Below are 21,419 nucleotides of genomic sequence, written 5' to 3'. Positions count from 1 at the left end.
CGATTAAAAAATAATTTCAGGCGTTTTATACAACAATATTTTATTCCGCAGGATGATGCGCGATTAGAAACGATAACAGAGTATCCGTCACAATAACGAGGCTTTTATTTGAACAACTCTTTCGCCCGTTTTAAGGGAACACGAGACCGTTCTCTCGATAATTTCGAAGCTGAAAATTGAAATTCCGCTTAATTGCTCGGTCCGATGGGAAACACGCTTGTGAAAAATTGAGAAGCGCTAAAATTGTGCTACGGTTTCGGTGGTAATCGTTCCGCGTGTGTGTCGGTGCATTGTTATCGAGTGCACGGTGCAATCGAAACCTTGTTTGTTTACACTCGCGCGCTCTTATACACGATACCAATAAAAACGCGTGATATTTGATTGAAAACTATTGCGTCGCACGCGCTGACTCGGTTTGGGAACAATTCATTCGGAAGGAGCCGAGCATTTTCGCACTTATCACAGTTTTCGTACGCATTTATCACAGAAATAATTAAAAACAGGACAATACAACAAACAATACAATACAATTTAAAATAGTACAGTTTTATACATACAATTTAAAACAGTACAGTTTTATACATACAATTTAAAACAGTATAATTAAAACGGTATAAAACAGTGAAAACATTAAAAGAGTTCTATTTCGCTCCAGTTTGAGGCAATTCAGGTAGAACATTTTTATTTTGCATAAACATCCGCAGTCTAGTCATCAATGACGTTGAGTCTCCCTCGAATGCCAAAATCAAAATTGCGAACAAATCAATCATTAATAATGAGCTCCATTTTGTTAATAATGGAGACAGAATTTTTGTGGGGAAAAAAATTTCCTGGCAGAATTTACTTTTTTCTTTCCACAGTCAATTTTAATAAAATTTCAAAATACTGTTATATTATTTCCAACCCATTAAACGATTCAGGTAGAACATTTTTATTTTGCATAAATATGCGCAGTCTAGTCATCAATGACATTGAGTCTCCCCCGAATGACAAAATCAAAATTGCGATCAAATCAACTATTAATGGTGAGCTCCATTTTGTTAATAATGGAGACAGAATTTTCTGGGGAGAAAAATTTCCTGGCAGAATTTACTTTTTTCTTTCCACAGTCAATTTTAATAAAATTTGCAAATACTGTTATATTATTTCCAGCCCATTAAACATATTAAGAAAGAAAACAAATTTCTATTTCGCTTCAGTTTGTCGCGATTCAGATAGAACATTTTTATTTTGCATAAACATCCGCAGTCTAGGAACAAAGAGAACTAGAGTGAACAAAATCAAATCAACTATTAACAGTGAGCTCCATTTTGTTAATAATGGAGACAAAATTTTCTGGGGAGAAAAATGTCCTGGCAGAATTTTCTTTTTTCTTTCCACAGTCAATTTTAATAAAATTTGCAAATACTGTTACATTATTTCCAACCCATTAAACATATTAAGAAAGAAAACAAATTTCAACATTTCGAACATTTTTATTTTGCATAAACATCTGCAGTCTAGGAACAAAGAGAACTAGAGTGAACAAAATCAAATCAACTATTAACAGTGAGCTCCATTTAGTTAATAATGGAGACAGAGTTTTCTGGGGAGACAAATTTCCTGGCAGAATTTTCTTTTTTCTTTCCACAGTCAATTTTAATAAAATTTGCAAATACTGTTATATTATTTCCAACCCATTAAACACATTAAGAAAGAAAACAAATTTCAACATTTCGAACATTTTTATTTTGCATAAACATCTGCAGTCTAGGAACAAAGAGAACTAGAGTGAACAAAATCAAATCAACTATTAACAGTGAGCTCCATTTAGTTAATAATGGAGACAGAGTTTTGGGGAGAAAAATTTCCTGGCAGAATTTTCTTTTTTCTTCCATAGTAAATTTTAAGAAAATAAATTTTTCCTCTACACAAAATGTAGAATTTATAAAATTCTAAAAATTCTAAAAAAAGGATTTGTACAATTAAACAGGATTCAGATTGCAATAAGATCACCTGTAAATGTCACAATTCATAACGAGGTGTCGGAGCCCGAATTGTTGGTCGGACGATTACGGTCAATCGAAGTAAATTCCCGTTAATTGTTTATTCAATACAGTGTTAGTTACCGTCGGACCTCGAGACATCAATTGTTCTGTTTGCGCCAGATCGCGCAATTATTCGCGAAGATTCAGACTCCCACTGTCGCCTCTAGATCGTCGGATCGTGCCACGGCATAATGCTCGTGCCACCTCGTGGGCGTGTTAATTATCAACTTTTAATGAGAAACTGCAGAAACGTCGCTGTCTACCGTTTTGTTTTTTAATTTCAGGAAATCTCCTGATCATCGCTTCGACGCTGTGCCCGAGATTGAGACCGCTACCAGCCACGCCGACCAACGTCTTTCTAGGAGGTTTGGCAACGGCCGATCTTCTGCTCATAAGCTTCTGCATTCCTGTCAAGGTAAAGCCCGCCAACCGGTAATCAACCGCAAACTAATTAGCTCGACGATAAACCGATCAGCGAGCGAAGAAAACTTCGCTGATTTAAATTCTCCGACAGCGATTACACGCAGATCCTTTATTCGCACTATTCTAAATCAAATACCGCACACTTCGAACTTTGTTCATTTTGCTGCGAGTGTGCATGCACGTGCAAAACTTGCCGCCGCACATGAACCGCGTGCTCGTTCAATTTACATCCTAATGAGCGTGCTCAAAGTTCGTCGCGCTTAATTTTCTCAAATATTTCCTTCGGCCTCTATAGTTTGATGAAACATTATTGAGTACAGTATGCGTCTATCCTGAGTACAGGAGTCGATATTCTAGGGGAAATCATTCAGGGCAAATAGTATAGTATAGTATAGTATAGTATAGTAGAGTATAGTATAGTATAGTAGAGTATAGTATAGTATAGTATAGTATAGTATAGTATAGTATAGTATAGTATAGTATAGTATAGTATAGTATAGTATAGTATAGTATAGTATAGTATAGTATAGTATATTTATCTCAAGTTTAGAAGCGTTTACAATCTGTTGCGATAAATATACTATACTATAATATACTATACTATACTATACTATACTATACTATACTATACTATACTATACTATACCATACTAATTAAGTCCTAAGTTTAGAAGCGTTTACAATCTGTTGAAATTGCAACTGAGTTAAAGTCCCATCGCTACACTTAGTTTAACAAAAATAACACATAGCACTACTCAAAATATTGAGAAGTGATTCAATATATTTTTCCGTTTCAAGGTTCGTATCCCAATATTTACAATCACTAATGAAAAAGTTCCAGATTTATTTCACCTATGAACACACAGCTGAAATTGTAATTGCAGTTCCAGAATTTCTCGGCAGAATCGAGACAGTTTGCCAATGCAGATTCCGAACGAAGATAATGTTATTTTCATTTCCGATGCCGAGGCAGATGCCGCACCTTTTGACATAATCGCCAGTTCAGCGCGTAAACACGCACGAGTAGATCGGTACTCCCGTGCTAAAAGCAACGGCCACTTGGAGCAATGGAAATTTCGAGAACTGTTTGGCTTGTTGCCCGTCCTTTCGTCCCGGTAGCGCCGTCAATCGGTAGTAGATGAATCAATGCAACAATAATACAGCTCAAAGAAGCCTGACATCACTCGACGACTCGCGCATTTGATCTGCGAGTAGCGATCTAGCGCCATCAATTTCCCTCGACGTTTATCCCCGTTCGCCTCAACATCTGTCGTACATGCTTTTCGATTTTAACGGCTCGTTCCAGATTTTATTGTGATCGAGTCACCGGATTTACTGCAGCGGACAATAAACTTACCGGTCCCGGAAACCGCGGCTGCAATTTTGCATAATTAGACACGCCGCGATTCTGGTAGCCGCGGTCGATCAATTTCAACCTCTTTCTAAGAGAATTATTAATACTTCGAAGTTCTCGCCTGCTGTATTATAAATGCTGAAATATTTTTAATTTGTCGGACAGGAGGAACACCTGGGGCAATGACTATGAAAATGTGAAAACTGACGTATAAAAGAGAGGAGGAAACTAGGTTCGGTGTAAAAAGGCATAAATTCGCGAATGCACTTTCTCGGCAGGGTGTTAGATTGATCAGGACAAGGGACTTTATTATGTAACTCGAATTTATCACGTCAGCCCGAAGTCATTTTCGATTCGAGGGGAGTTTCTCAGCGGTCCGAACAGTTTAATCGTTCAGAGTGATCCGCGAGACAATGCGCCACCGATCCATTCCCTCCTCGTATTATTCATAATTCTGTACTCATTAATTCTCGCAACGCGACTGTATTTCGAGGGGAAATGGCACGGTAAGATTCCCGGGAAATAGTTGGACACCAACAAACTCCACTATCTGGGAAGAACATTAATTAAAGCGAGAACTCTGTGCTTCTTGGAAGCTCGTTGTTTCTCTGGCGACTTGGTGCAATTAGGTCGGTGCATATAAAGTGGAACGGTGCTTTCACTCAATATTTTTGCCTGTCAAGTGCGGTCGTGGTTGATCTGCTTTTTGGATGGGCCGGTGTCGAAGCTTCTCTTCGAGTCTGACATTCTTTAAACAATCATAGAATCGTGTCGGGTTTCTTCATGTTCTGCCATCTGATTTTGAAATAATTAATTGTGTGCCAGTCTTGTTAAATTCAGCAAGCTTTGAACCGTATATGAATGCACAATTTCATTGCACTTTTCAGTAATTAATTAGCAAACTTCAAGGTCTCGTTCGCATCTAGCAGTCAACTAAATGGATAAATAATTAAATTGCGAATTTCCTGACATTCGGAGAGGGCAAGCACAGTTGTCAAATCATTTTTAACCCTTGGCACTCGAATGGTGACTGTGAGGCACCACTAAAAATTGCTGTATTATTATTCAAAATATGTTTCGCATCGTTAAATTTGTTTGTATTCAATAAATTACTAAACATTTCAATACTGTACGTGTGAATCGCACCATTTTCGTCTGTATAACATGAAAACAAATATACAGAAGGGAAATATTCTAGCTCGAAAGAAATGGTTCCTTTTGTAGTTAAAATAGCTTCGAGTGCAAAGGGTTAAAGGAAGGAAAGTATCATCTATCTGTTTCGCGTTCCCAAATTCGTTTACAACATTATGGAGTCGCAACAGTATAATAGTGTCCCACGAGCTCTGCCCACTTTGAAAATTAAGAAAATAGGTTTGTACAACAGATAAGTAATAATTCAGTTAATAATAATACAGTGTGACGCATGAGCTCTGCCCACTTGAATATCTTGGTTACTCAGGTATTTTTATAGTAAAGAATTTTCGTTTCAAAATTGAGAAAATGAATTTGAAGTTTCTCCTAGTCTCCGTAGAATAGTCTGGTCTCCATACAATGATAAATGAAGACGAAATACTGTTACTATAATTACTAACAAGACCGAGACTATTGATATTAGACTGTGAAGTTTTGGGAACTTATTTGTTGTTTCAAAAAATACAGTGCGTCCCATGATCTGTGTTCACTTGAATCCTTAGGTTATTTCAAACAATACGAGAAAATGTTACTTGCAGAAGTAAGTATTATTTATATTCTATATACATTTATATTCTATTAACCAAGATATTATTCTATTCAAGATACAATTCAAGATATTCAAGATATTATTCTATTCAAGATACAAACAAGTAGACGCTTGTCTTAGTCCTCATTGTTTTTTCAAAAATTGTAATCTGCATATTTAGTGTTAACGGACATTGTTATTGTATTCACTTGCATTATTATTGTCTTCTTCTCGTATTATTTCTGTATTCTGTATTATTGCACCCACTTAAATTATTCCTGTACAGCGAAATAAACCCAGCAGGGTACCAAATGCCTAATAAAAAAGAAAAAATAAATATTCAAATGGACAGAGCTCGAGGGACACAGTGTATAAATCGTCGGAATGGTTATCGTCGTCATCAGTCAGTCCCCGAGAATCTCATGAAACAATAATCGGAGGTTTATTATCCGTCGCCGCGGTCGTAATAATTCATTTCCGTATTCTGTTTTCGTCGTTCCGAATTTATCGGGTTTCGATGCTCGTTCATCTTGATACCAGGGTGTGGACGGGATTTTTCCGTTCTTTCTTTTTTTTCCTGTTGTCACACGACCGTTCCCGTGATCGATTGTCCCGCCGGAGTGTGTCTCGTTTATCGAAACAACACGCGGGGAACGCTCCCTTATGAACGCGAGCCTCCAGGGCTTTGTCGAGCTTGCGAGCTTGCGAGCTTTCGATGCCTCGAAACAAGATCGAGGCCGTCCGCTGCAATTAAGCTGTCGGCTCCTCGGCTTTCGGTCAGAAACGACCCGTCAAATTTCCGGAAGAAATTACCGGGCTCGGCCCGGGAAAATATTGTTCCTCCTCTATGTGTCCCCCTTGGGAAGAAACAATCCGTCTTTCCATGCTAACTTTCATTAGGTTCGCCGTCGCGCACCATGAATCACGGAACACTTTTTCCCGAGACTCACCGAATAGTCGACGAAGCTTTTATTTTGTTCTTGTCTCGGCACTGCTGCGCGTTCTTTGAAATTATTCTTCGACACTGAACTTTCAGCGAGTCGTTGGACATCTTCGAAAGAAGTGTGACATTATTTTAAGCGAGACTCCAGGCAGCTGTTAGAATTTTTTAAAACGCGATAGACAGGCTTTTATGAAAAAATGCAGGTTCTCGAAGCTTCACTTAACCGGGGAAAAATATTTTCGAAGACTTGAATAGTAAAATCTCAAGTCTTGACTTTAAGAATTTTTTGAAACGGAACAGAAGGGAGGATCATTATAAAAAAAAATATAATGTTCCCTAACCTTTATTTAACCAGGGAAAAATATTCTCTCAGTTTAAATTGAGGACAGAGATAGCCAACAAATTCTTTCCTAACCTCTCTTACACGTGTAAAAGAAATACGATAGTATGGCTATTGTAAACAGCGAATAAAACTTTAATCTTGTGTTTACAGTGAAACTCAGTTTGGTTATTATTTCCTCAAGATAAATTAAAGAACGAAACGATAAACTTATTATACACGTATGAATCATTAAAACTAGAGGAAACTCGATTGGTGACTCTGAAGCACCACTAGAAATTGTTGTGGCATTATTTCAATGAAATTACGAAAAATATTACAAAATATTTGTTACGTCACAAAATTTGTATTGAATAGAGTACTAAACATTTAAATATTATACGTGGAGATCGGATCAGTTTCGTATGAATAAAATCAAAATATTGTAGGACGGCAGAAATATTTAGTTTTAGAATGAAAATAGCGGCGAGAGTGCAAAGGGTTAACACTAGAACAACCATGTAAACTAAATGCAACTGGCATACGTTGCCTTGTGATAACACCAAAATTCCATTTGTTCAGATTTCGTACCAATTTCGTTTAAATATCTACTTCGATAGAGAAGTTTATTAAACAATTTCCTCGTGGAAACATGTTTATAATTTCAATATTTCTGAAGGAAATAATTAGCAACAAGTCATTTTGACTCGTCCGGTGGTTCTAGCGTTAAAGGGAAACTAATTTTTCTGGGAGAGAGGGAAGGAAATAATTAAAGATTCATTTGGAGCTCTTTATTGCACACGCCGCGTACGGGAAAAATTTTGCTCAATTAAAAATGGCGGCGTTAGATATTCTTCAGTAAAGGAACTGTTGTCAAATAAAAGATTTGGCACGAAAAACCAAAGTTTTTCTCAATTTTTATATTAATAGCTAGATAGTAGGGGATTTTAAAAATATTGATTGCAATGGCACGTATGCTAGGCAATGTTCAACGTCAAAAATTGTTTGTAGGTAGACTACGGATCATGCAAAATAAAATTTTTATAGATTAATTGCAACCTACAGGAGCTAAATAAAAATTTATTTTGCCATTAGTAATTTTTATATGTTCAAAATGGTATATCGACGTTGTTAAACTCCTCTAATCTTTTTACCGTTTTGAATTACACCTACTCATTGTCGTTATAAATGCATGAAATCCACAGTCTACTTATAAAAGACAGTTTTAAATATTTCGCAAAATCCCCACTCCCAAGGTTGATTTAAATTTTATCGCTATTGTAAATAGCGAATAAAACTTGAATCTTGTGTTTACAGTGAAACTCAGTTTGGTTATTATTTCCTCAAGGTAAATGAAAGAACGAAACGATAAACTTATTATACACGTATGAATCATTATCGGGTAAAAACTAGAGGAAACAGTAAAATTTACCGCGAACGGAAGAGCGACGCGTCTCCATTTACGAGTCGCAGTATAAAGTTTGCCAACAGTAATTTAAACAGTTTTCGCCTAAAATTCCTCCGGACGAGGAGGGTGAAAAATTGTAAATGGGAAGGGGTTTACGACCGGCCGTAAAAAAGTTTCAATCCGATTAAACTCGGCCGGCCACCCTAGAATAAAATTCGGATAAGGTACCTCGGCAAGAATTTGACGAATTTGAAGAATTTGGTGAACTCGGCGGAACGAGTAGAGGATTGAAGTTTGTTTGCTGGCCGGTGGAAAAGAAATCGAGACACCTTGTCTCGGGCCGAGAGTGCCGAGAGACGCTCCGGTGTCAAGGCGGCGCCGCGACGCTCTGGCCCGAATGAAAATAAAATCGAATTGTGCCAAGTTCTAAATTTACGTATCCGAGAATCGACTGCGGCTTGTCTGGTGCCTGCGCCGCGAACTTCGCCTCGGTTTTACGGCCTCTGCGGGTCAATTTGCTCGTTACCGGCCACGTCTTCCTCCATCTTGTTCCGGCATTCGAAATTAAAGCGAACCTGGCCGCCATTTTACACGTTTCCGGCGCACAGTGGGGTATTTGGCCCGAAAAACCGGAAAAAATTATTTAACCGTTATATATAGGCTCTCAATGCCACAATGTAGTTGGTCGTTGAATTCGTTTTAACATCAGCTGTAACATTATGAAATCGAAAATATATCTTAACAGTTAAAAAATTAAATTGATCCTCACATTTTATAAAAAAAAAATTTTTTCCGAAATTTTATGTATTGAAATTTGTAGACATCTGAATACTGTTCATCTTTTGTTCGAACTTTTTTTTATTGCTATATAAGTATAGCCAATCGAAAACTGATCAACGTTTGTTGAAAATATTTTTTGTCCGATTATCGCAAGTACTTAAAAAATCGTGAAAACAGTTACGTAGGACACCCTGTATATGAATAGTATAGCGGTGAAAAAATTAGAAAAACATGTAATACTACTTTAGAAAAGAATGTAGGGTTTTCTACGTTATCGAAGATTTCAAGTATTTTAAAGGGCGTTCAAGGACCAATAAGTGTGCCAGAACAATGTTGGAGTAAATTTAAATACGCACCGATTAACACCACCTATTAACAACATTAAATTTGGAAAAATGCTCGTAATTTATTGTCACGCGAACAGTACGCGTGAACATTCTGTAACATACTAATATATTGCTTATTATACTACATTTTATATATACCTATATACTTTGCATATTTTGCACATTTTTCGTGCATATTTTCCATATTTTTCGTGCATAAATGTCATATGCATGTTACATATTTTTCGTGCATAAACTTCCGCAGTCTAATTATAACCTTCAACGTCCCTTCATTTTTCAATACTGTTCTCAAAACTCATTTCGGAGAGATTCGGTCGGAAAGATATTGATCTAATTGATTTGTTGCAGCTTGATTTGGCCAGATACAGATTTTTATCAATTGAGTTCGATTTTTGCAGCTTGCTGAGTTCAGAAAGGGAAAGCTGTTGATCAATTTTGGTTGATTAATTGCAGATTTATTTAGAGATTGCTTCGTTCAGAAAGACAAAGGTTCTCATCGAATCTGATGCAGTTGATTTTGTCTATAGTTTGTCCAGAAACACGAATTCCTTCATGCAATTTGATCGATTCGCTTAGAAAACTTAACTCCTTAATGTAATGCAATTGTTCATAGCTTGTCTCGTTCAGAAAAATTAATCTCTTTGTCTAATTTAATCGATTCGTCCATAGCTTGCCCCGTTCAAAAAGGCAACGGCGTTTGATTAAACGCGATGCTATGAACAAGGTTAGGCTAATGGTACAGCTCGGTGAAATGGCAAGTGAAACTAGTAAAGCGTAGAACGCTGGAAGTTTTTCAGGAAAATTTTATTTTTCGGGAAAATTGAATTGAAACATTTCTCTTGTTACGAGGATGGCTGACGTGTAAAAATTGCGAGGGAAAATATTAATGAATGAAATTTCCACGATGGTATTTCCCAATGGTGTTCTATTTTACATTCCGCGAAAGAGTTTATTAAACCACATACACCAATAAACCAACAAGCACGAATTTTTTCGTAACAAATGAAAGCGAGCAATTTTCTTGTTGAGAGAACAGGGTCCCGATCTTATTTTCATTGTTCAACAACAAAACAAATTCACCACTAGTCAAACGACAGGGTTATTTGTCGAAGTTATTGAAGATGGGAAAAAATGGCCTCTGTGTCCTGCAATGGCGACAGACAATTTTTATTTTAAAGTTTCGCAGCATAGGAATGACCACTTCGCAAACCGGAAGAGTCCCATACTCTTTCGAAACAGTTTCCACTGCTGGAAAGCATCGTCTCAGAAACTAGCATACGCTACCTTTTTAAAAACTACGTTCTCTCGCTTAGAACTGGGTTTCCCGGTACACAGGCAATTCCACGTGGAAATATTTTCCTTGTGGTCCGAGCGTGAACCGGTTTCCTCGCGCGGCCCTTTAACCCTTAGCACTCGAAGGCGCCACTAAAAATTGCTGTATCATTATTCAAAATATTTTTTACATTATCAAATTTGAGTGTATTTAATAAATTACTAAACATTTCAGTGTTGCAGGAGTAAATTGCGCCATTTTCGTACGTATAACACGAAAAAAAATATATAGAAGGGTAATTTTCCAGGTTGGAAGAAATGGTTTGTTTTGGAGTTAAAATAGCTTCGAGTGCAAAGGGTTAATTCCTCGTTCGCGAGATAAACGAGCCCTCGAGAGCGTCTCCCCCCTGCGAATAGGGTCTGCGTCGGTTCAAGTAACCGAAGGGCTCGGACCTAAGGGTCCTCCCGGGTGTCTTATTGCTCCGCACGTGGCAACAAACTTAATCCACCGGACAACAAGACCGACAGCGCGTCCTGGTAATCGCGTGCCAGCTCCCCATTCATGCTAGTACAGCATGATTTAATTCCACGCCGGCTGAGTATGCTCTTTTCACCGCCAATGACGTCGTCCGACGACGTCAAAAGTTTCTCCTTCGTTTTCCCCCGCTCGATTATTGCGTTTCGACGAAACTTCGCGGCTCCACGGCCCCCGGGCCTTTAGAATCTTTCCGGAACCCGAGTTTCTGTCAATTGTGTACTGTTTTCCCAGAATATGCTGCCGGAAAGTATGCCTGCGAACAATGACGACGAGTTTCTTAACGCGAATCCCCAAACTTTTATTCGTTTCTTTTCGCAGCGAGCACGGAGTTGGGACGCGACAGCGAAATGGTTTTCGGAGACGGTGTCCACTGTAATGGCTTCTGCGAATTGCAGATGCACCCGGTGGTGTTCGAATTTTTACATTTTTGTTGAATTTATGCTTCGTTGCATTCGGTAGTTCTGGAAAGAATCACTCGTAATAGGGCTACAATTTTTCATGAAAATTTTTAAAGTAAAAGCAAAGTGTCTTCAATCTTAGTTTCCACAGACGTGCAATTGTATTTTAAATAAAGTGCGTCCCACGAACTCTGTACACTTGAATATCTTGGTTGTTTCAAACAATCTGAGAAAATTTTACTGACAGAAGTTGTAGGGTTTAAGAAACCACATAATATAAATTGTTGCAAGTGGAGGCGTAGAGAAGATATTAGTTTTGTTTTTTTAAATGGAATGTCGAATGTTTCATGCTCGATTTCGATAGATTATTCTGAGTATAAAGGTACTAGAGTGTACTTGTCCTAAAACTCACCGTTGCTGAGATATTTGACTGTTTACATTCTGTTACTTTCATTATGGAACGTATTCAAGGATATGCTCACTACGTCAAATAGTAAATATTGGTAGGCTTTCGCCTAATCAGAAACTACGGAGGAAGCTCCCAGAATCCTCTACATCCACCTCGGCACTCTAAATATTCGCTCGATTTCGATTTCAGTAATGGTAGATTTTAAAGCAGAGAATGCACACACACACAATTCTCTAAATCTTGGCGCTCGTTGATGGTTCAATCATGAATCATTTCGAATGGTAGCATTTCTGAACAATCTTTCAGTGCACCAAATGCTCGTGCTTCTCGATCCTTGGTGGACGAGGATTTTTCAAAATATTAAAATTCTAGGATGAAGAAGAACTTGAAGAATGAGATACATGGTCCTCTACGCCGCCACTTGCAATAATATAATTTTTACCATATTATGTAGTTTCTTAAACCGTACAACTTCTGTAGGTAACATTTTCTTGTATTGTTTGAAATAACCAAGGAATTCAAGTGGACAGAGTTCGTGGGACACACTGTATTTTTACCACTAAACCTACCACGGTCAAATGACCGGTTTTATGTTTTACAATTATTGAAATCATAAAAATTCATTTATGGAAAATAGTGGAATAAATTTCCTTGTCCAAGCATTTATTTATGGAAAATTACGGACAATCTCAATAAATTTAGGGTTGCCATTTTTATAAGGCAATATTTGAGCCGCTCAGTGCACACATCGATTAACTCCACTTTTTGAAAAATCTTAAATTTAAGTGTCAAAGCACTTGGTATAGTCATAACTTTTTATATTTATAATAACTTTCCTGAATAATAAAAATTAGCACCATTAAACGGCAAAATTTTTTTGGCCATTGAATAATAAGTAATTTATTTCAGAAGCCATTTTGATTAACTCCATACTCTAATGTAAATCGTTTCAGTAACGCTGTATCTGTTCCGGCCGTGCATCAACGCTTAATCCAAATGACCCACCAAGATTTTTTGTCAACAAAACCTTTAGAACAATCAATCATTAACAGAAAAGTAACCGTCGCAGGGCTTCCAGTAAATTGGCTTAAAATACCCTGGATAAAGTTAGAAAGGTTCAAACCCCATCTCATACAATTCAAATGTGACTATAATGAAGATACAGAATTTAAAGCCATTAATATAAGAAAATCTGTAGTAGGTAGACCCCAAAGTTTGAAAAATATAGATCAGCCTTTATTATATCCTAAAGGTAGAACTGTGACAAGGGAAAAATTGTTGTAAACTGTTAAACATGATTACTATAAAAACTTGACAACAAATCGAAATGACGAATCCTCACATACAGCTGATGAAGAAGACATTATTTATAATATTGCTGAATTATCCCAAAGAATAATGCTGCTAAAATAAAGCTGCTATGAATTAATCACAAAAAATATATTATAACAGAACTGTCAACATTCATTTTTATGGAAAAGCTGTAATAAAAATATATAGTAATAAACTTTTTCTGTAATAAAAAACTTAAAAATTTAAAGACTGAATTTAACTTTGTTACTTTGTTCAGTTGCCAAATCGATTAACTCCACCAGTCACATAAAAACTGTAACATTACTGACGATTATTTTTTGGCTATTCTTTCTTATTAATTTTATATACCGTTAGATGAAAGCTATATCTGTATTTATGCATTCTACATTATATATTTGAATTTATATTATAACAGGAATTTTAAAAAACAATATACATTACTTCATCGCATTTCTCAACTTTTTGTTTTATGTTTGATATGTGCACTGAACGGCTCATTTACAAGATACTAATACTGTTAATTCTTGGTAGGCTTAGCGTTATACAGCCCATAAGTTCACAAAGATTCACAGTCTAATATCAATAGTCTTGTTAATAATTATAGTAACAGTGTTTCGTCTTTATTTATCACTATATGGAAATTCTAAGGAGACTAGGAGAAACTACAAATTCATTTTCTCAATTTTCAAGCGAAAATTCATTATTGTAAAAATACTTGAAACTTCATTAGTCTTCGTTACAGCAATCCTTCGCTTTAGAAATGCTCGGATTTCATAAATTCTTGACAAAAATGAACAAATTGAAAACCGTGAAAATATTTCAACAATTGAAAAATACTTTTGCAATAAATGTAGTCGCTGTATATCCTCTGATAAACACAGTCAACTTTCATTTTGCATTAAAATCGAATGATAAACCACGGTCCAATAAGAACAGTAATGAAACCAACGACGATAAAAATACAGTACTTTAACTTTGCTCTGTTTTCGTCACGAATCAAAGACAAACGCAGTCATTATTTTCGCTTTCAAGCGAACCCGCGAGTAAATAACAGTGGGGATGGCGTAAATGAACGACGCGTTTCAGTTCGTTCTCTAGTCTCGCGTGCGCCATGCTGAGCGATTTGCGTCCATCACGGTCGAATTTGATGTAGAATGCTTTTTTTCAAAACTCGTTCCTTTGAAAAACGGTTTCGGAGCACGTTTCCGCAGGGGTGTGCTCTTTTAATTCCACATAGTGGAATTCGGTTTCAGGTTGCGTCCTTTTTTTCGGGGGGGGGGGTGAAACCGTCGATGTATGGGTACGGGATTTTGTATTCCAGGCAGGCGCACCGTTGGATGTAAATTTTCGTCAACGTCGACAGTTCATTCTCCGCAGAAATGAAATTCCGCGGCTGCTGCTGCGAGGAGGGTCGCGCACCCAAGGCAAACGGAATATTAATGCATCGAAGCGGCTCGCCGATGCTGAAAGTGATAGAGTATTGTTTAGAACAGCGAGTCCAGTTTTGCGGAAAAAAAGCTCGTTTGTTTTTCATCGTCGGGAACAAAACTCGGTGCGCGGTTTGCTCTCGTCTGATTTACGAGCTCGGAACGAAAGGAACGCCAACTTATTTACGTAAGGTTTCATCCCTCGAATTGATCCGTCGAGAAGCCGCGTGGAAGGGCTCCCTCGGGAAAGGGCTTCAATTTTGCGGGAGTTCCGGTTCCCTTTAATCGTTGGTTGTCCTTTGAGACACGAGTCTCCCGGTGCTCTAACCTCTGACATCGAGGACGCAATACGAAATGCAGGATAAGCGACCGAGGCCGCGGTTGCTCGACAAATAGTTTGATGGGTATTTACTGATCTCACCTTTGCCGGAGACTTTTCAGCAAGGTGTGCAACGCACACCGTGGCAATTTTAATAGAGAAAGTGCAAATGCGTTCCCGTCTTCGAGCCCCTCGTTTGCTTTAGGGGAAGCTAATCATTCCACCTTAGGCTGCAAACTTTAATACGCGATTCTCCGCAGGTGAGGAAAGTTTAATTAGTTTTCTGCCGCCGACAATCCTCGGAAAAATATTTGTTTTATGTCGAGGGTTTCATGTAAGGGTTCATCGTATAAGATACCAGGGGCTATTGAATGACAAATCGTTGATCTCTAGTCTACGAAGTCAGAAATTATATGTTTAAAGTGAAACACCATGTAATGTACGACAAATTAGGGCCAGTTTAAGTCATCACTTCGCTGTTTGCGAATTTGTTTAAAAAACATGGACCCACAAATATTACAATCTCCTTCTATCTTCACGAACTGCACAGTTTCTACTTAATAATTTTTATTTCGGCAACCATCCGTTGGATCGAGTAAAAATTTTTTTACATCCATCTACAAACTCAAGCCTATTACACCGAATTTTTATAATACACAATTGATCAACAAGTGTCGCTTAAAAAATTTTTCTGTTCTCAAAAACCGATACCGTATTAAAATTACACCGCTCGGAGTTCTCCATTTCATTTTTTAATCAACGAAACGATTGGCGGGAGCGATACCGTGGCCAATTTAAAGTTCCCCGGGAATGGAAATCCGCCAAGCGGTTGCTATAAATATATCGTTAAAAATTCCAGCGATTGTGGTACCATAGCGACAGAGTTGTTAACTTATTTCCGGTAGGTGTGCCCGCGGTTTCCCTGTAAAAACCGGCCGCGGAAATTTAGTTGCGCGACCATTATTATCTCCGCCGTTGTTCCCCGATGTTCTTCTTGCTATCCATAACCCGGCTTCAACCCTGTATCGGGTTACCGCCGAAGGAAGACCGGGAAATGGAGGCAACGCGACAGATTTATTCGTTACACCACGGAAATAAAATCTTCTTTCTTCCCGTTTCCCGGGCGTGGGAAACGTAATACGCTCGCGACGTTGAAGGGTGTTGCGAAACACGCCTGGGAAACTCTGTTCGACTATAGTGCGCGTGACAGTCGACTTCTTGAGATCCCATTCGGGGGAATGTAGACCGATGCTCTTCAAAGACTTCCTTCAACCACTATTTACCTTCCTGAATCCTCACGTTGTTCCTAACCCTACTAAAATGATTTTATCCAACACTGAATTTTAATCGTTCGTTCGTGATTGACAATTTTTAATCTCTGCATTTCTTGGCGAATAATTCCACATTCTGATTAGTGTCGAGTTATTTTCAATCCTATTAGATTGTACCGCCGTGGTGTCCACGATTTTTTAAAAGTGTAATTGAAATTTTAGAAATATTAGGGGCACCCATAAGTAATCGATTATTTGCAAAGAATTTGTTTTGCCTTCATATAATATATTTCATATTAATCCAATTTTGTTTACAAATAATAACAAGATATAAAATAGAAGTAGTATTTGTAATTTTAAACGTTAATCATATTGTTAAAATTAACATAAGATATTGGTAGTATTTACTTATACTCTTCATGTGGCAGATACCAAAATAATACTTATGGGTCCCCCGAATATTATGAGGTCTCTATTTAATTAAATATATACCTAAAAACTCTGAGGTTTCAAACTGAAACGTACCAGTTAATTTTACCTGTGCTGTATATACGCAATGCTGGAAAGTAGAGTAATTTGTATTGCTCTGAAAATGGTGGAAAATTGTTAAGTCGCTGTTACATATGGTGAATCACGAAGGAAAGTTAGAAATATAACTGAAGGCAGTTATTTAGACTTCGATTTATGAATGCAGAATAAAAAAAATTGCAGAGTTGTTCTTTCTGCATTTAAGTGTTTTTTTTTCATTTGGTAGTGTTTGTGATTTATTTTGTCTGTGGTGGAATAGTTGTGCTTTGTTTAATTCGGTCGTGATGCTTCGAGATTCAACAAGTTTCTAGAAAAAGATGAATTTGTACACGAAATTGAAACACTTTCGCGACAGCCATTTTTCTTGGGTGACAGTTTCGAGTAACGTCGGTTTGATCGATTCGATAGTTCCGGTGTTAATAGATCCGAATATCTGGAAAGATGACAGCGAATTCACTTTGAAACTAAACTAATTCCGAGGGTTGCCTCGCCTGGAATCCGGTCCCCTTCGATCTCTTCGAGTTCGTCGGACATTCCCTGGCGTCAGATGCGACCCACGCGTCTTCGGGTTCATTTGGAAAGTAATTTTAGCCGGAGCATACGAGAAACTACCCACAACCTCGATTGGGTAGACCACTGTCGGTTCTGGACTTTCACCATGAAATTGATTTCCATCGATTAGACTCATATCTCGAAAATCTACGGTGACAAAACTCATTTTTGGTCATTCACATGTGCACAGAAAATTTATTTAGCGTACAAATATTATTTTCTCTGCGATGCAAATATTAATTTCTTCAGGGTGCAAATATTATTTTCTTTAGGATACAAATGCTATTTTTCATAGGATACAAATATTAATTTCTTTAGGATACGAATGTTAATTTGTTTAGGATACAAATATTATTTTCTTTAGGATACAAATGCTATTTTTCATAGGATACAAATATTAATTTCTTTAGGATATACATATTATCTTCTTTGGGATACAAATGCTATTTTTGATAGGATACAAATATTAATTTCTTTAGGATACAAATATTAATTTCTTTAGGATACGAATGTTAATTTTTTTAGGATACAAATATTATTTTCTTTAAGATACAAATGCTATTTTTCATAGGATACAAATATTAATTTCTTTAGGATATACATATTAATTTCTTTGGGATACAAATGCTATTTTTCATAGGATACACATATTAATTTCTTTGGGATGCAAAAATTATTTTCTTTAGGATACAAATGCTATTTTTGATAGGATACAAATATTAATTTCTTTAGGATATACATATTATCTTCTTTGGGATACAAATGCTATTTTTGATAGGATACAAATATTAATTTCTTTAGGATATACATATTATCTTCTTTGGGATACAAATGCTATTTTTGATAGGATACAAATATTAATTTCTTTAGGATACAAATATTAATTTCTTTAGGATACAAATATTAATTTCTTTAGGATACGAATGTTAATTTTTTTAGGATACAAATATTATTTTCTTTAAGATACAAATGCTATTTTTCATAGGATACAAATATTAATTTCTTTAGGATATACATATTAATTTCTTTGGGATACAAATGCTATTTTTCATAGGATACACATATTAATTTCTTTGGGATGCAAATATTACTTTCTTTAGGATACAAAGATTATTTTCTTCAGGATACAAATATTGTCTCGCAGAATTATGTATCTATAATGGCTTTCGGTCAAAGTTTTGTTGCACGGTACTTGCAATAATTCTTGTCGGAGGGAGCAAAAGTTGCGTGGATTATTAGCGGCGGGAAAACATGTGATTTCAGCGACAGTGACGAACGATCTCATGAAAATTCTGTCCGGCAAAAAAAAGTTGTTCCACCGGCCCGGCCTTTCCGGTCATTTTTCTCCCCCTTCCGGATGTTTTATCGACAGTTTGTCTAGTTTTAACGATGACCCGATTTCGTGACGTGCAACAGGTACGCGTGCCTCCGCCGAGTAGCAATTTACCCGATACTTCGCGGACTGTTGATTCATTACGGAAATATGCGACAGCTGCGCCGTATCCGATACGCAGGATGTCCAATCGATCGTGGCACAGATAGAAAACGCTATCACCCGTTATACAAAAATAACAGGTACCTCGCAACCGAATTTATTCTGGTTTAACCTGACAGTCAAATTGATTCTCATTTGCCCCAAGAAAATCGAACAAGTAGAACCTCGTTTATTATTTAATAATTATTCTATTGTATGAAAAATTTCTCTAGCACCTCGACCCCGATTTCCACGAGTAGTATCAATCAGAAATGATCGGACATACAGGAACATTTATTCGAAAGGTTTCTTTGAGACCATTATTCCAGTAAGTAGTATGAGTTAGAAGTGGCCAGACACACGCAAGGAGATCGATTTAAAACGTTTCTGCAATAATCCTGCAGTATTTCACAAAGTAGTGTTGATTCGAAATTGTCAGACACGCAACAAAATTTATTTAGATCGTTCATTTAATAACTGTGCTTTATTATAGTTACATAGGGTGTGCTTGGACAGGTCAGGAAATTTATTTGTAACGTTTCTTTGATAAGCGTGCATAAAGAAATGAATTAAAATGGTTGCTTTAATGCCCATGCGATATTACAGTGAGTAATATGGATTGCAAGTGGCTGAACACGCTGGAAAATTTATTGGAAACGATTTTACGATATGTATGAGTAATTTCTAGCAGTGGTATCAGTTGAAAATGGTCAGACAACGGGAGAAAACATATTTCAAACAGTTTTACGACCTACACGCATTCTTCCAGTAGTATCAGCTAGAAGTGATCAGGCACATGGGAAAATCAATTTAAAATGTTCCCATAATACCCGTGCGTTGTACCAGTAAGCAGTATTGGTTGCAAATACACGTGGAAATTTATTAGAAACGCGTTCCTCCGATCTCCATAAATTATTTCAAGAAGTAGTATCAGGCGGCGATGGTCAGACACGCGAGAAAACATATTTAAAATATTTTCACGACCTGCACCCATTGTTCCAGTAGTATCAGCTAGAAGTGATCAGGCACATGGGAAAATCAATTTAAAATGTTCCCACGATGCCCACGCATGACATCAGCAAGTCTGATCATGAAATGATCAGGCACATAGGAAAATCAATTTGAAATGTTCCCATAATACCCGTTCGTTATACCAGTAAGCAGTATTGGCTGCAAACACACGTGGAAATTTATTCGAAACGCGTAATTCCGATCTGCATAAATTATTTCAAGAAGTAGTATCAGGCGGCGATGGTCAGACACGGAAGAAAATTTATTTGAAACATTTCCAGAATTTATTTCATACAATTTCATGTCCGAGCAATTAGCCAGGTAAATGCGTCCGGGAAATGTTACCGTGCACCAGTGGTATTTTCAGCGAATATATCAGACGTGGGCGCGAGCATAGTGCGCGTCTGTCTTTGCGGTTTCTCCGGACGGAAAAACTTTTAATTTAGTGACGCCCCCCGGTGCGTCGACATTTCGAGAACTTGGATTATTCGCGGAGTATGTGGGACACGATGATGCAAAAACTTCGGCGGAGTTGGTGTCGACCCTAAGTCTTGTCTAACATGATACAACTCTTGCTGTACAAATATTCTTGCAAAGTCGGCTACAACTTGAATTGTTATTCGGCACTCACTGTTTGACAGTAATTCATCATTTATTCGTCGAAATAAAATTCGAATAGTTCGCATACGCGACACCCAGAACAATCTCCGAACCGTCTCGAGCGTACAATAACGTCAACATTTATTTATAAACCCGGACAAACAATTTCGTCTCCCAGAGACGGTGGCGCAAAAAGTGTTACTAATTTTAACGCGTTCAAAATTCATCCGTGCTCTATAAATTGCCAAAGAATCAAACGTTGCGTGAGAAAGCAGATTCCATTTCTTGAGTCACTCTAAAAAAAGATTGCAATAAATGAGAATGTTCGAAAATTGTTTCGAGCGCGAGGGGATGATTTTTGTAGATTAAAATTTGATTTCTTTTCTGTTTTGTAGATTAAACTTTTGCTAATTTAAAGTTGACGTTTCGCGACGTTTTTCGATCCAAAATGAGTAACAACGTTGTTGAGGAGCTGGTAGGAATGGAAGAATGGCGTTCGAATTTCGCGCGACTTTTTTAATAGATTTTAATTGCAAGTTATTAGAGCGGTACGTTAGGAGGACGCGGGAATAATACTTTGTTAGTGTCCGCAATTGTGCACGCAGCGGGTTAAATTGTCGTTCGATTAATCGCGAATGGCATCGTGGAAGGTCGCGGGTCTCGTGAATGAGCGGCTGATCACACACGTGCCTATACTACTTGCGCGCGTCACGTCTCGCCACGCGCGCGGAATTGGTTTCCACTTTTATCCGAGCGGGGTTCTCGCGTCTACCACGTTATAATATTCCTCGCGATCGATCTCCCAACGGGATTAGTACACAATACTTCAATCATATAATCAACTCCCCCCCCCCCCCCATTGAAACAACTAGAGCCCATATCTATGCATTCGTTACCGGCAGGATTGTCTCTCGAAATTTCATCATAGGTCAGCGAGAACTCGTCCAACTCGAAATTTCTTCTTCTTCTTTCATACTTCGACGCC

General features: G+C 37.5%; 1 protein-coding gene across 1 annotated transcript in view; it reads left to right on the top strand.

Annotated features, from left to right (window-relative positions):
* The window catches only part of LOC143360759 (uncharacterized), a 167,341-nt gene that overhangs the window by 39,408 nt on the left and 106,514 nt on the right, over nucleotides 1–21,419 (top strand). Inside the window, exon 3 of the mRNA XM_076799874.1 lies at nucleotides 2,312–2,442. Coding sequence (XP_076655989.1) covers nucleotides 2,312–2,442 — 131 coding nt within the window. The remainder of the gene's footprint in view (nucleotides 1–2,311; nucleotides 2,443–21,419) is intronic.

The sequence above is a fragment of the Halictus rubicundus genome, chromosome 1 (genome assembly GCF_050948215.1).
Source record: "Halictus rubicundus isolate RS-2024b chromosome 1, iyHalRubi1_principal, whole genome shotgun sequence".
NCBI lineage: Eukaryota > Metazoa > Arthropoda > Insecta > Hymenoptera > Halictidae > Halictus > Halictus rubicundus.
The sequence above is the reverse complement of the archived record's forward strand: the minus strand, read 5'-3'. Positions and strand labels throughout refer to the sequence as shown.